General features: G+C 40.8%; 2 protein-coding genes across 8 annotated transcripts in view; both read left to right on the top strand.

The window, feature by feature from the left end:
* The window catches only part of LOC110986061 (phosphatidylethanolamine N-methyltransferase-like), an 84,142-nt gene that overhangs the window by 3,852 nt on the left and 63,483 nt on the right, over positions 1–16,807 (top strand). For all 7 annotated transcript variants that reach the window (XR_015426210.1, XR_015426211.1, XM_022247665.2 and 4 more), the window contains one exon: positions 10,975–11,060. Coding sequence is in view for 5 of the 7 variants with exons in the window: in XM_022247665.2 (XP_022103357.2) it covers positions 11,013–11,060 (48 nt within the window). In the remaining 2 variants the exon portion in view is untranslated. The remainder of the gene's footprint in view (positions 1–10,974; positions 11,061–16,807) is intronic.
* On the top strand, positions 3,827–4,537 carry LOC147798414 (uncharacterized). Its single transcript, XM_087139981.1, has one exon. The coding sequence runs from the start codon at positions 3,827–3,829 to the stop codon at positions 4,535–4,537; it is 711 nt and encodes a 236-aa protein (XP_086996107.1).

Genomic DNA, 16,807 nt, shown 5'->3' with positions numbered 1-16,807 from the left:
TACAAGTCACCAATATCACTGGAAATTTCTTCCTTCAGAATGTCATATCTGTATTCCAGCTCCACTTTTGCCTCCTCAAATCTTCCAACTCATCTTGCTCCAAGATCCCTGTCTGATGACACGGTTCTTCAGATAGTTCTGGCTTCTCAACCTTTTGTATGCCTTCTGTCTTTTTTTCTGTAGTAGTGTGCACGTCCCCTTTCCCTCTTCAGTAGTTTCCCTATTCACCAGTCTGCTCTCTGGGGTTTTCACCAGCTTATTCTTCTCTTCAGCAATCCCATTCACTTGCTGTAATTCCTTTGCCAGCTCTTTTACTCTGTCATCTGTGGTCTTGAGTTGCTCTGCTACTGCCTTCTCCAATATGTTGGAAGTGGATGGGTTATGAAGATGACTAAGCTTACCTGGCAGCATCAATGAATGAGGTCTTGGAACAGGAAGATACTGAGAACCTGATGCAGTCTGGGTACAGACTAGAAATTGGAATCTCTCTTCAAGGAATCATTTCAGTTTTTCAGCACTCTTCTTCCTTTGCTTGTTTTTGTTCAGTTTCATAAGTTTGTCATAAATCCAGATTAATTTTCTTGTAACTGGATAAAGGGAGAGATCAGGTTGAATTTCTTGTAGCCATTTAGCTGTCTCACTGATTGTTGCATTATTAATTTTTTTGTTATTATACTCTCAATTTGTATGTCCGGAGCATTGACCATCTTTCCGACTGGTTTTTTTTCTTTCAATCTGCAATTTTCTCAGAATAATTAAATGGTGCTAAGAATGTGTTCTAGCACTAACCATTCCTTTGTTCCATTGTGAACTCCGACAAAATCTTCCCAAAGCATGTCCATACCAATGTCTGACATTTGCAAAAAATCTAACAAATCTGTACTTTCTTTAACTTTTTACAATGTGAATGCCTTCTCTAGTGAAGTCTGGAATGTCTGCATAATTGGGTACTACTCTTGACAACTTGTTTTAAATTTGGGTTGTTTTTTCTTTGGAGTCTGGAAAATGCCTGCGGATTAGGTCATAACAGGCATCAACTTTTGTGCATATGGCAACTTGCTGTGACTTTTTAAAAGAAGTTTTATGAAGCTTGTGGTAATGAATGTACACTCTTCATGATGTGAAGCTATACATAAACCTTTGCTGGGGTTTTCCGTAAATCAATATTACACACAAGAAAGGCAATGTGACATTTATGTTGTTATAACTACAATCCAATATAACAGAACAAACTATCTATATAACAAATATTTACATACTTGAATACTTAGCAAGTTTGATTAGTGTTTACTAATTACGTTTTAAAATCAGGCAATTAAATTTTTCGGTACAGAGACCAAATTGTACCTGGTTTCACCCTTAAACCCCCTCCCCTTTCAAAATCACAAGTGTCATGCCCTGTAGCCTCTGGATGAAACTAAGATATTTTTTACTTACTGGTACTATACATGTACAGTGAGGTATCATTTCTTGGACCCAGTCACATCTCTGAAACAGCAAACACTGATCTTCATCTGCATTATATTATAGCGGGACAGCTAATTATTGGACAGTTGTAAGCATTAGAGAAGTTTATGGACGCTGGTACTCATGCACAAGCTCATCGTGTTGCACACAAATTGCGTTGGGCATTGGTACCCGGCGTGGGTATATAAGCACGTGGCTTGTGTGCAGTCTGCCTCTTCCGTCCCAGCGCTCTTTCGGACTGCACGCTTGTTGACGCTGCACCGCATTTTCCGGCTCTTCTTGCGCCCAACCTCCGCGTTTGTGCTCTGGTGAGTGGGTTTGCTCCGATGAAGCCGAGCTGAGCCGTGTACCAGGGTGAGTTGAACCCTAAAGTGGAGGCAAGAAGGATTAATCTGCCCCCCTGGCCTTCTTATTAGACCGCTCGTAGGATGGCCGAGGCCCTACTCAGGGTACGTCCCCTTCCCAGGTTTGCCTGAAGGTAGTCGCCTGCCCTAGGCGGACGACAACGTTGGCGAGTGTAGGGGAGGATTTTGCCACAAATGGTGTTAGAAGTGGGATAGGCACCAGGTTTAGAACACATCTCATAACCTACATGTACATCAAACAGAAGTAACGCCAATAACTACCTAGATAGGAAAGTACACCTAGATAGGAACAGCACATCACCTATACTGGACAGCATGGAGGGACTAAAGGAAAGAAGAGAATGCAGCAGGGACGGATGAGCAACCACGAGTCGTGGAGGACTCGCCAGTAACTTTGGATTACGCAGAGAGGAAGCAGCAACTTGAGGCAGAGCTCCAGTTGAGGATAAGTCACTTGCAAGGGGAACTGGACTCGTTAAGAGGTTTCAAGTCAGGACTGGAAGATCAGCAGTTGCGTGCTCAAAGGGAAATGAAGGAGGAGTCGCTGCCGATGGGACCTCTGCGCTTCGAGACGGGAGGAGATATTGGGAGTTTGGGCCTGATATCGTCGACACCTGCGAAGGGTTACAGGTTGACGCCAGAATCAAGGACAAAGTTCGCTCCTGGCACCTACCAATACGCCAGCAAGCATTTCAGTGTCTGTGCAGACGGTCGACGCAACAAAAGGCTGGTCTATGGGGACAAATTTCACATTGGGGAGCTCTGAGAAGTCTCAAGGTGGAGAGAAGTCAACTTCGACTGGTAGCGAAACTGACTTAAATAGGCAAGATGTGGGGATTGAATCAACAGGAGAGTTGCAGGCTGGCGGACAGACAAGAGGACCAAACATCACACCCGATCGGTACAATGGGAAGTCTCCTTGGAGAGACTAATTCAGCACTTTGAAGCATGCAAGCTGGCCAATGATTGGACAGACAAGCAGGCTAAGGTCTTCTTAGTGGCAAGTTTGCAGGGGGCAGCCGTCAAGGTGTTGTCGTCAAGGAGGGATATGATCTACAAGGATTTAAGAGAGAAATTGGAGGTCAGACTTTGAGGGAATTGAGCGAGTCAATCCGGGAATTGACAGTGTTGGCATACCCGAACTTTGGGGACGACGACAGAGACCGCCTAGTGAAGGGCCACTTCTCAGATGCGATCGAGGATCCAGCAATAAGAGAGAGGGCGAAGCAGCAAGGGCGGCAATGGCCAAAGAAAGCTTCCTGACGGTGGAGCAACAGAGGAGTGGCCGGAATCCAAAATTCAACAGGATGGTGGAATCGGACAATGCTGTGAAGGAATTGCTGAAAGAAGTGGAAGACCTCCAGATATCTCATGCGAAAACTAAGGACACAGTGGCCAGTTTGGTGCGAGATGGTGCCAGAGGTAAAGAAGACACCCAACTGCCGAAGGTGGAAGGTCCCACAGGCGCCAGTTATAGGAGACGACCTAGGGAGGACGTTGTTTGCTTCAGGTGCGATAGGAAAAGACACTTTGCGTGTGACTGCACACAACCTCCAGCTAAGAGGAATTGGACGGGAAACAATGGGCAGCCTACCCTGAGGCCCGAGGGGGGGCTGGAACCCACCAAGGGCTAAGAGACAAGCAGCCATTAGGTGACAAAGAGGACAGAGAACCCAGAATGCCAATAGAGAGAGCGAAGAGGGGCATGTTTGTGCCAGCAATAATATGGGACAACAGTTGAGGCTTCTGGTGGACACCGGGGCGATGGACACCTTTCTGTCGTCAACATTGTTCTACAAAATACCGCCAGAATGAAGGCCAAATCTCTCCTCGGTGGGTTCGTGTATCCAGAACGCAGATGGTTCACATATTAAGACGTTGGGTAGCGCTTGGATCGAACTACAGGTGGGGAGGACAATGTATCCGGTGTATGTGACATTTGGGCATTTGCAGTCGCCAGATGGAATCTTGGGCATGGATTTCTTTTATCCAACATGTGGCAGTTTGAATTTAAGACACTTGAGCTTACCGTCAACGGGGAGAATGTAAAGTGTAGTGAAGACAGTGAGGCGAATATTTGTGCCAAGATTGTCGTCGGGGGGACGAATCAGGTGCTGACTGGCCACAAGGCGATTCTGCCAGGACATGTAGCGGGGAGGAGCACGGTGAATGGGCCAGGGATACTGGAGCCACTGGATTGTAGTGAGATTGCAAGTAAAGGGATGATTGTGGCTCGGGTGGTGGTGTCAGGTGACCAAGAGGTTTTACCGATTCGTGTATACAATCCCGGGAAGCTGGAGTGTGTGGTACATAGTGGAACAATGGCAGGTTATCTAACACCAGGTGAAAAGGAGATTGAGTGTGTGCCAGAGAAGCGGCCACAGGATGATGGCCAGACAAATGTTCCTGAACACTTAGTTGATTTGTTCAACAGGTGTAAGACTGAAGTGGATCAGGAGCACCACGGAGCAATTGCAAAATTACTAATAGACTACCAGGATGTCTTTTCTAAGGGAGGTGGAGACATAGGCCGGACCGACTGGGTTAAACACCACATCAATACAGGGAACGCAGTGCCTACGAAGGAGAGACCGGGGAGACACTCACTGGCAGAGCAGGAGGAGATCACACGGCAGGTTAAAAATCTGCTTGACAATGGAATGATTGAGCCATGCGATAGTCCATGGGCAGCGAGGTACTGGTGAGAAAAAAGATTGGACCAAGAGGTTCTGTGTAGATTATCGCCGCCTCAATTCATTGACAGTGAAGGATGTGTACCCGATACCACGTATCGATAACTCGTTGGACACCTTAGCAGGCGAAGTGTGGTTTTCTACTTCAGACCTAACTGCTGGGTATTTGCAAGTTGAGATGGATGAGGAAGCACGGAAGAAGTCAGCATTTGTGTTGCGCAGAGGCCTCTGCTGTTGGCGGGTCATGCCATTCAGCCTCTGCAATGCACCCTCGACATTTGAAAGACTAATGGAGCAGGTGCTTGCTGACCTGCAATGGAACATACTGCTTGTATATCTTGACGACATAATCATCTTCGCAGGGACAGTACAGGAAAAGTTAAATCGCTTGGAGATTGTATTCCAGCGCTTACGGGAGGCCAGTTTAAAGCTAAAGCCCAAGAAATGTGAGCTTTTCAAGAAGCTGGTGTTGTACCTCGGACACATTGTGTCCAAACAAGGCGTCGTGATGGATCCAGAGAAAATCAAGTCAGTGGATTTTTGCAGGAAATTACGCAATAAAACTTGGAAATTTAACATGGCAGTAGATGCCAACATATGTTAAATGCAAACTGTATGCAATCGCTACTATATGGAACTACCAGGCTTGAGTATGGTTTGTAGCATGTAACCTATATTATTGGCAAAAAAAATTGATTTTTTTCTATACCATCCTCACCCTCTCATCCCTCTACAATCCACATACATCTGCCATACTTTATAGTGTGGTTCCCAGACCACAGCTTTTCCCTGAAGTCTCTATACATAATCTTTATGAGGGTAGTAACAATCATAGCAACTTCGTTCCCATGGGAACGATCTTGCTGCGCCATGTTTGGTTCCCACCGTGCCTTGCATGATCTAACCCCTGTATTGTATTACATGTATTTAAATATCCTACTATTTGGGATATTTAAATTGGGACTTATGTCAGTGTGTTTACAAGCGACGCAGATTTAAGTGTGCCTGACGTACAAGAGAATATGTGGGTGCAAGCCTGCAGCTTTTTAAATTTGCATGTGACTGACTTTACCTTCATGTACATTCATCCTGAATAGCCAATTAGCATCATTTTCGTATTCTACACAACCAGTGAAGGAATGCGCACACAGCCCATGGAGTTGAGGATGCAATCATAGGGACTGGTATCCAAAGCAACATAAACGTTCGTTACGTGAATATGCTGCGCCTGTTTAGTCACGTGACATACGGCGACAGAGAATATAGATGTGTGCAGATAGTCGAGGGATGAGATGATGAGGATGGTGGACAGAATCTCATTTTTTTGCCAATAATATAGGTTCAGTGTTGCAAAATACACTCAAGCCTGGTAGTTATATAAGTTTGCTATTTTTATTATAGGGTCTTTAGGTCTTTAGGGCATGACGGAGTAGTGCACTGCTCAGGAAGTGTTCAGTACGGTCATGTACACTGCTGGTTTACCCCATATTTCACTTAAATACCAAAAGCCCTGTTCTCTTTTCTTTTTGATATAAAAAAGGATATCACCAACAACTTGTTTAGATCAGTTGTTTCGAAAAAGTAGAATTTGTTCCCCTATCATAGGAACAGGGTGCTAAATGCTATGAACACCTGTGGCTGAGTATGGGCGTAATGAGCTATTTTTTGGTCCTGTTCCGTAACTGTGTTCTATACAGAAAGTCTGCGAGTCACCACGCCTACTCCGTGTGACTTGCCTGTGCAGCCCTATGATTTTTTATGAATTCGTAATGCAATGGGTTTTCAATGCAGCCACTTTCTCAATCAAATCTTCCCCTAAAGCCATTGAAACTGATGTATAGGCCTATCTCTTTAAATCTGATGACGTACATGTATAGTTTTAAAACCATGCGCCTGACTTTTTCTTAAAAAAAATTTGGAACTTTTACTCACCACCCTCTCAAAAGATCCTGAATATTCCCAGAAATGTGAGGCTCACTCCGTGTACCTCACAGTTCCAAATTTTTATTGGTTTGAAATGCTATGTGATCCTGAATGTGCCCATTGACTATGCCTAAAATTGCACTTATCTATCAAAGCTTCCACAAAAAAAGGTGTCTGTAAACCTGCTAAGTAAAATCTTATTAATACGTGTGCTCAACAGTTGCCTTTGAATGTAATCCATTCGTTGGATTACTAAGGAGGGAGTATGATAAATCCAGTTTTGTGCAAATGTCAGGATTGCACTGAGCAAAGGCATGTGAAAATGTTCACTTGTGACCCAAATCTGATCTGGGAAAAACTTCAATCAACGGACGCCACTAATTTTACCCTGCAGTGACCTGAAAGCAGTAACATCCAAAAAGTCAAATTTAGCAGTGGAAATATTTGAGTATTTACTTAGAAAATACTTAAAATGTTTCTGACCAGTCCCACACGGTTTGGTTCCAGGGTGTCAAGCGACGTCCATGTGGATATCTTTCCCTGATCTGATTTGGAATCTGACTTCAGATTGGATCAGACTGAAGGTGGTTCATTTGGATTAGGATCCGATTTGAATTGATACATTGGGCTGGATTGATTGCTTTAATACCAGTAATCTGACAAACTTTGATAAAATCTGACTCTTTCTTAAACTTGTGTTATATGCAAGAACTTGTTTGTCATCTCAAATAAATTGATAAGTAAAATTTGTGCTGAACATGTTTCCTTTTTTTCTGCACACACTGTAACCAATAGTCCAAAACCTCCTGGGGCCCTAGTTGACATGATCCCTTTTCTTTTTATGAATTCATTTTGTATGAATAACCATGCAGGAATGCATTCAGCAAAATTTTGTCTCCATCCAGACTTAAAGAACAATGAATCATAAAAGAAAAGAAAAGTTCAGTCCAACAAAATATATAAAAATGGAACACTTTTTTTATGTACAAAACAATGTAACATTGAGGCTTTTTTCTAGGATGACATCACAATTTTGCTCATGAATATAGAAAAACCATTTGCATAAAAAAGCAGTAAAATACTTTTTCAAATAGTAAACCAAAAGTTCAGAATAACACAAAGGTACATTTTGAAGGTTTATATTAAAACAAATTGCTGCTAGACCACAGACTGACTTGGTTTCACAGCAATGAATATGCCTGTCTCATTGAAAAAGCATGACAGTCATGAAATCTCAGCTGAATATGTACATGTACATGCATACAGGTTTTTCACATAAGGTAACTTGACGGGCAAAGGCAAATCAGGAAAAATTGTGCACCATGTCTGTGGAGGCATGTGCATTTTCAAATGTGTGTATTTCTGTTGGCAGTTTCGTGTACTGCAAAATGTTGAGAGACTTTGAAGGTGCGCATATGTCTGCGCACTTCCATGTAAATTGAGCGCCGACTGTCAAAAATCACGAGACTGAAAATCCTCTATTATACACGCACTCTTGCTTTCATTGCCACAAGGTTGCTGGCATAGTGCGAAAGCCCCAATGGCTTATTGCACACAGCAAGCCATGCTTACAGTGGGTCTAGCATTGGAGGTATTGACTGTTGAAGCGACAGACTGCAGGCAAACAATAAGACGAACAATAAGACAAGTCCTTTGCCATGGACAAGTAATGCTGGTATTTACTCTATCACTTGATGGGCACTTCAAAACTATATTGGGACTGATTTTTTGTGAGTTTCTTTTCATCTGTTCATTGAAACTTTGGGTCTGATGACATCATCAGGCCCAATTTTCTCTCACATTGGTACTCTGTAGACATAAATGTCATGTTTATCTTCTATGTACTTTTCAAGTGATTACGGCAAACTTCACAGATATCAAACAAAATACATTTGAGTTTTTCAACCTGTTGCCAAAGGGGCACTGGAGCATTTGATGACTTCACTAGTCCAAGTTTTGAAGGATACCACTTGACTGGAGAAACACTGCTGAAAGCAAGTTCACATCTTTTACCTATTTAAAAACAAATTTAAAGGCACTTCCCGTTTCAACCTGTATCAAGAGTCTGGTGATGTTACATACTGATAAAAAAATAAAGACCTCAAATCACTTTCCAAAATAAGCAAGACACAGGAACTCATGATTTATTAGTTACAGATTTTTTAAAGATTAATATCAAATTTGAATTGCTTGTAATTCTATATCTAATGATGTCATGACGCCAGTCTCGCAGGACACAGATTTCTCAAGGGTTCTTACCTAACTCAAGTTTGAGAGTGGAATACACATGTATTAAGTACATGTATGCATGGGGTTAGCGGAACCAAAATAAAAAAAATAAGCAAAACAAATGAATAAAGTAAAGGCTTTTCCATATACACTTAAATGGAAGCGGAAAGCAAAAAAAATGATGACATCTCAATTTACAACCTAAAATTTGTCGAGAATTTATGTCCTGGTTGTTAGCAGATACATACTATTTGTCGATTTTACAATACGTTGATGATTCACAAAGTTCACTTCAAATTCTTATTACCTAATTGGATTTTGTCAGATTTAGATTGATTGATTCTTTATTAGTCAATAAAATAGAAATTCTTCTTCTGTTGGCAAAGTTTTGTAAAATCCTCATACCATATTTACCAAATAAAAGTTTAGAGAAAGAAATTATTAAAATATTAAAAATAAATATTTAAAATAATCTAGTTATACACTATACATGTACGTAATAAAATTATAATTTATAAAATATTCATCTAAATAACAGTGGTCATCTTACATGTAACTACTGACGTGCAGCAGTTGCATTCAATTTATGGATAGAACTTGGAACGAACGACTGTCTAAAGTGAGCAGCACATGTTATAGGGACACATAACCAAACATCTGATCAATTAAAAATGTAATAAGCATGGAGAGGGAGAGATTAGTCCTTCATAATTACACTTGTTTCAGCTAGTTTCTTGGAATCAATCAGTGATTGAATTGTAGACAGGTCTACACCAAAGAAAATGCTGTATAACTTTCCTTGGACTTTCAACCTTTCTTTTTTCCACACCATAGATGTTACCATAGTATGAGATTAATCACCAGTACACTCTGAATCACTGATTGATAAAACAGAGTCAAAATGATGTGATCTACCAGGAATATCTTTAGTTTCCTGAGGAAGAATGTTTGACTTGCCTTGCTGTATGACATTTGTGTATATACCTTGCATCAGATTCAGCATTTTGTTGCAGGATTTGCATTGATTTAAACTGTACCATGAAGGCTATTAGATTGGATCGGATTGGATTGAGTTATGGCACTTGGAATCAGATCAAATTCAGATTTTGGCCGGGAGTGGTCTTAGGTCAAACCTCTCCAATCCAATCTGACTGCCTCTTTAGTAGAATGTCTTTGTAATGTGAGTAGTAGTGTAGTCAGCTTGTATATACTGTCTACTGCCATAGGAATTTGGCTAGTCTTATTGTCCACACGTGACTCGCCGATTTCAAAGAAATAACCACAGTAGTTTTTCCATGCCAACACTTGCACCATGTACTGTGTGTGTATACACTATACCTAGGAGATCACTTTGTGTCTCAGAGTCGTCGTACATACATGTACATGTACATCCTGGCGCGGGGGGCCAAACTTGTGGCTGTGGAAGCGAGTCGGCATGTACATGTACTCCAATCAATTTAATAAAGTAACTGAATACTGGGCTTAAAACTCTACGTATACGCAGTGCACACCAGAATATGTCAAAGTGGGCTTAAAACCCTACGTACATATATATGCAGTGCACACTGTGGAATTTGGCAAAGTAATATCAAAGTACGTGTGCAATACTTGTACATGTATGTGTCTGTACTTTTTGACATTCACTACTAATCAGTGTTCTTGATAAAGACAGAATATTCTTAATAAAGAAATGCTCATACAACGTCAAAGTCAATCACTTTTTTAAAAAGCCTTCCAAGAAGCTCTACTTTTTAAACTTTTTTGTACAGGGAAACGTCTGAATTGAATTCTTTGAAATTGTCCAAATGGTATGATGCAAGTAATTATATTCTAATTTCTGTCAAGTTTAAATTAAAGAGTGTTAAATTGTAATTGAAAAAAAAAACTCATGTATTGGCTTTGTTATCGCCAAAAAAATCAACAACGTTGACAATAAGTATTGTGAAACCATGTGCCTCAAAGTGTACTATAACCATAAAATTGTCACTGAATGCAACAAAAATGTATACTCTTATTCCTACATGTACCTGTACAAGTTTACGTACAGTTGTACATGTGTAAAAGTTGTTGATATCAAAGTTGATTTTCATGTAGTAGACCTGTACTTTTTCCGTTTGCTTGTTTTATACAGAATTCGGGATGTTTAATGTGGTGTTTAGAGCATTCATTTATCTGAGTACCATTCTGCGTTTGAGCAAGTGTCGCAATGTACACGTACAGTATCAAATTTAAATCTGTTTGAAGCTGTCCTAGTAGATACCACTCGTAACTTTTTCAAATTTTTTCTTTATGTTCAGGTTAACTTTCATTGAAGAGGTACTGGTACCCCGGTACTATGGTCCATGGCTGTTGCGAAAGTTTTTCCCTGCTTGATTTCAGCAAGGTAAGCAAAAATGTCATCTGTTGAAGAATGCGCTTGAATCTGAAAATGTTATACTTTTGCAGTGCTGTTCTCATACAAAGCATTACTGACTGCTTCAAATGGTGTACTAAAACAAATCTCTGGAATATGCAATGCTCATCAGATCATCATAGAAGGCTACTGAGTCCTGAAAGTGATTGGTGTAAATGTGATTTCTCTGCACAAATGAACAGACGATGTGCTTGGATTGGATCACATCTACACAACTAGAATCACATCCGAGTCAGAAATGACATCCAGGATTATGTGCTTAGAGTCCAATAACACATCTTATGTGTACATCTTTCCAAAATCGCATTCATGGTCTGACCATACATTTAACCAAAATCACATAAAGCTTGATTTCATTTCCGGCTCGTGATTTTATAGGTGATGCATAACGGCATCACATTCTGTCTGCAATATGACATCCACCCAAATTGTCTTTTCATTTTTGTAGGGAAATCACATCCAGGCAGTATACATGTACATTAAGAGATGGAGCTGTCAGTATTTGTTCATAAAATGCCTACCTAATAGACTAACATCCAAAAAATGTTTCCTCTATATCCATTTGAAAAGTTACTTGCATATGTTAAAACTTCTCTCTGTTAAAATTCTTCCACCAAATTGTCATTTCCTAGTGTGTACAATGTCCATGCAGGTATTCATATGTACATGTGCGGGATGGAACTCTGGTCGCTAATGGTACAGCACTTTGGTTGTTACAATGTACATATGTATGCACACATACTTTATAGGCCTGTTGACAATGACTTCACCTATTTGTTATTCCGCCATCTTGGATTACATCTTATGATCAGCTGTTGGGCATAAAGAGTCTGTGACGTTCATTCTCGATGTAAAGCATGCTCTCCGGTCCAGTTATTTTTTTTGTTTGCGCATATTGTATGAGCTTAATACTAGCTAGGGTCACGGTTAGTACTAGCAAGACTCCCAGTCAATTTATTGTTTATCCGCGGTGTTGGAAAGAGAGGGTGAGGCAACCCAAGAACTGTCTCAAAAACGACGGACAAACTGGCTGTCCAGCATATCAAGGCACATTCCTGAGAGGAATTTGCCCTACATCTGCATACATATGTTTGGATCATTTTATATCAGGTGCGTACCTGTGTTGTGTGATTTTTAGTTTACATGTACGAAGAGGGTCCTATATACCACCAACACTTTAGACCTCTTGCATGAAATAATTCTATTGTTAACACTTTGTCATGTTTATAGGACCAGCATAAATAGCCTACATGTGAGTCATAACAAAAAGTCTCATGCTAAGTACACAGGCCCCTATGCCTTACACGTAAAATTTGTTTTCATTTGTTTTCACTAGGATGGATTTAGAAACTGTTAAGGTTTTTCTTTGGCCTCAACCAAAGCAAAGCTAAAAACAGGGAGACCAACCAAAATCTGTAATAAAAGGATCAAAAACTTCGTAATTTTTTCAGTGAGTTGTTTCACAGAATTTGTTGTCTTCATGCATCCAGATATTTCCGATTTTCATTATTGTATCCAAAACCTGAACTGAATAAACTTCTCGAGGATGCTCAGATTTTACAGGTCTACTTGTGAAATTGGGGCACGCAGTTATGATTATACCACTCAAAAAGGATGAAGTAGAAAACAGGCTAAGTGAAAAATGTGCAAAATGGTTGTGGACAAAGTGGTAAATGGTTAAAGTGACCGACACCAGTTTCCAAATAATTTTTGCAGTAGGCATGGTGTCACTGAGGACTTAAAACATATCACAGCAAAGGAGCAAATTTACCCTTTGTGCTATTCAATAATGCACTGTAGTGTCCTAATGTCCCAGGATGTCATTGAGTGTGTGCTCTTTGTATATGTATATAAATCTAAATTAAGGATAGACTCAACAACAATTTGGATCATCCTTATGTCACGTAGCTAGGTACATGTACCCGCAGCATGCGAAAATGTAACAGGATCCACTACGCTACTAATTTGGGTATATGTGCAGAGATCTTTTTTTCAGTTCTTCACTTTTTATTACATTTGTCAAGTACACTTTGTACTGGCCCACCGGACCACAAGGTTTCTTAGATCAGCCGGTCTGCTGACTTTTCTACCAGCCTCGGGCCAGAGTACCACTGTTAATTTGACCCCTGTATATGTACATGTATGTAAGGTGAAGGTTCCCATAACCAAATTACTGATAAAATCATTATTATTTATGTTATGATTTTCCATTTATTATTACCTTTACCTAGTTATAACCCTTCTAATCTTAATTCTAAATCCCTATTTCCAAAGTGTACACAAATTACTCACTTTTATTGCTGTTCAGCCATCCTACATAGCTGTAGTGTAACTTGCCAAAACTTACCGGAGGTCATAGCCAACAAACAAACAAACATTCACTGACTTTGTTTAATTTTGAACATGTAGTTTGAAACAACACCTAATTTGAAATAAGGCACATTATTTGAGGTTTGTTGTACTTAAATTACACACTGTTTCTCAAGTTTTGTTGTGCTGAATTCAAAACTGTCAAATACCCAGGCCCTGCATATTTGCCTGAATTGTTTGTTAGATATAAAGTACATGTGTTTAAACTGCATGCCCCAGCTCATGTGGACAGCATGACAGTGCCTGCCCTTTCGCCACACGTAGGGCTGTGGTGGCTCTCTTTTGAAATCTGTCTCACTACAACCCTACTTCAAGGCATGACTTAAATGCCTGAAATACAATCTGCAGGATTGTCACAAAATTTGAATCCTAATATCTTCTGAAATAAGAAATGACTCAACAATTTTACTTACACCGGTGTATTCTTCAGAGTTTAGACTGGTTTTTCTTATGCCGTAGTTCAATGCAATGGTGTCTGCATGAGTAGAGACACCTTCAGAGGCCCAGACATTTCCACATGCTTTTCCAAGTCCCTAACCAAAGAGAAACATGCAATTAACGATGTGTTTGATAACCCATGGAGAAATAAAACACATTTCTCCATGATTGGACCAACTGAGGTTCATCGACTCGTTTCATTTTATGGCGACCTCGCTTGATAAGCTAGTCAAAGCCTGTCCTCAAGGTGCTTTTTCTTTAATTGGGATCCGTTTTCATGACCAAGCAGAGCTTCTGTTACAAAAAGGCATTTACCCTTACAAATACATGGACTCATTTGACAAGTTTACTGAAATGCAACTGCCAACACAAACAGAGTATTACAGTAGCCTCAAGCAAGAAACCGTTGGCCCAGAAGACTATGTCAGAGCCCAACGAGTTTGGACCGCATTCAGCTGTAAAACCTTAGGCAACAACCACAACCTCAATGTGGAAACAGACACGCTGTTACTCGCAGGTGTGTTTGAAAACTTCAGATGCGTGTGTCAAGCAAACTACAGTCTTGACCCAGGCAACTACTATATGGCATGCGGGACGCTTTGCTGAAACACTCCAGTGTCTAGCTAGAGCTGCTGACAGACGTCGACAAACACTTATTTTTGAGAGAGCTAAACGAGGCAGTATTTCTAGCGTTGGTAATGCTCGGTATTTCAAAGCAAACAATAAGTACACTGTACTTGCCTGACTATGTTCCAGAAAAACCTGATTCTTACATCTTGTATTTAGACACTAACAACTTGTATGGGTGGGCGATGTCACTACAATTGCCTTACTGCAGATTTCGCTGGATCAAAAAAACAGACAAGTCCACCACCGAGCATGTGTTGTCCCTCTCCTCTACGACAGACACCGGCTATCTACTCGAAGTGGACTTCGGCTATCCTCAAAACCTCCACAACTTACACAACGACTATCCCTTGGCTCCCGAGAACTTTAAGATATTGATGGGTTAGTTTTCAGAGTATCAACGAGACTCGTGAGACCACAAGCTCACAGAACCCAGTACCACAGTCGATAAGCTGACAAGTACGCTCCTTCCTAAGTGCAAATACGTGCTACGCTACTTAACGCTCCAACTCTACTTGCGTCTAAGTACAAAAAGTACACCGCGTCTTGGCGTTTAAGGAAACAAAAATACCAAACTTCAAACCAAAGCAGTTTTGAAAGTGACTTTTTTTAAACTCATGAAGAACAGTGTAAAACGATGGAGAACGTGAGAAATAGAATCGACAGACATTTGCTTTGCGACAAAAAAGACAATAGAAGGTTCGCGAGTCTGACGTCAAAACCCAGCTACAAAACAACCATGGTTTTCCCCGAGTGTCAGTTGTCTTTTGTCAAAATGTACAGAACTAAAACAACGCTCAACAAGCCGATCTACTGCGGTGGTAGCATTCTCAATCTGTCTGAAACGTTCATGTACATGTATGTGTTTGACTACAAGCAGTTAAAACACGACTACCAAGACTGGGTGTGCTTGTTGTATACAGACACTGATTCTTGTCCACATTTTTAAATGTTCTCTCTGAAGTTTTTTCATTATGAATTCGCTCGTTTAAAAATTCTAAAAGTCGGACACGATTTTGCCCCCACTGTTGTTTCCCTTGGGCCAATTGTTCCAAAGCCAAATTGTGTCTCTTTGCATTCTTCATCAACCTGTCCTTATTAGACCCTTTGAACGCCAATGCATTAACAATGGCTCCACCGATCATCATTAAAACACTCGCCGTGTTTTTGGTTTCGGATTACTGTTGACTTAAAACCCTCAAAAATCTAAAACTACAATTTGTTACGCTTCATTAAAAACAAAACACAACCAACAACAAACATGAATTACGGTAAGAAGCTCCATCCAAACCGCCAACTCGAAGTTCCCAGAGCCATCAAAGGCAAAAGGTGTGAAGAGACCATTGCTCACATCCAGAGCACTATAGCCACGGGTCAAGTACTAATCGTTAAGTTTCCTCCGTTGGGCCCAGACGACGTCATCGTGCTGGGGAGATCCAAACTCGCTTTTAAACTTCAGCTAGACAGGGGATCGGACGACAATCGTACGTTTACAACAACGTCACACACAACCTGATCAAAGAGATCAACTTCAATCTACAGGGAAATGCCATCATAAGCTATGGAAACGCAGACGTCTTTCACAATTTCAAAGACAATAGGCTGCCCTCTACACAGACGTATTTTGGACTCGAAAGAGAAAACGTATCCAAACTTTGTCTTGGAGTGACTCAGCCAACGATGGAAGAGATAAAGCCATTGCAGATGCTTTTGGAAATTGATACGTCATTCCTCTGGACATCAAAATGCTAACTAACCATATGTCATTTTTACCTTCGACCCTGAAGCAACCTTTGACTTACTGTATGTGCTCACTTTTAACGATCACGATAAAGTGGTACAGTCTACAGACTACAGTCTGTAAGTCTACAGACACCTCTGCTCAATACGCAATCTCAGACCTAACCCTAGAATACAAAGTAGTGACTAATCGCGACCTTGCTCAAACACTTAGCAATAAACACCAAGGTCCAGTGTACTTCCTGTTTGACCACTCGTTTAACATAGAAACCCGGGAAGTTAAGTCGGACACCCTCTGGAACGTCGTAATAGACCATCCCATTAAGAGCTTGAAAGGTATTTTGTTTTGTTTAAAGATCCCACTGTCCAAAACCCTCAGAGATTTTGTAATCCCCACGTGACCAAGATGCTTGTAACAGCAGAAGGCAAGCCCAATCAACTTTATTCACAAGGCATGTACAAGTACCAACACTGGAATGAAATTAACAAATTCTTTGGAGATTCGAACACAGAGTTGGGTTGGGGTGTAGCTGAGGACCTCA

The sequence above is a fragment of the Acanthaster planci genome, linkage group LG08 (genome assembly GCF_054643075.1).
Source record: "Acanthaster planci isolate LZ-2023a linkage group LG08, COTS_SCS, whole genome shotgun sequence".
Classification (NCBI taxonomy): Eukaryota; Metazoa; Echinodermata; class Asteroidea; order Valvatida; family Acanthasteridae; genus Acanthaster; species Acanthaster planci.
The sequence above is the reverse complement of the archived record's forward strand: the minus strand, read 5'-3'. Positions and strand labels throughout refer to the sequence as shown.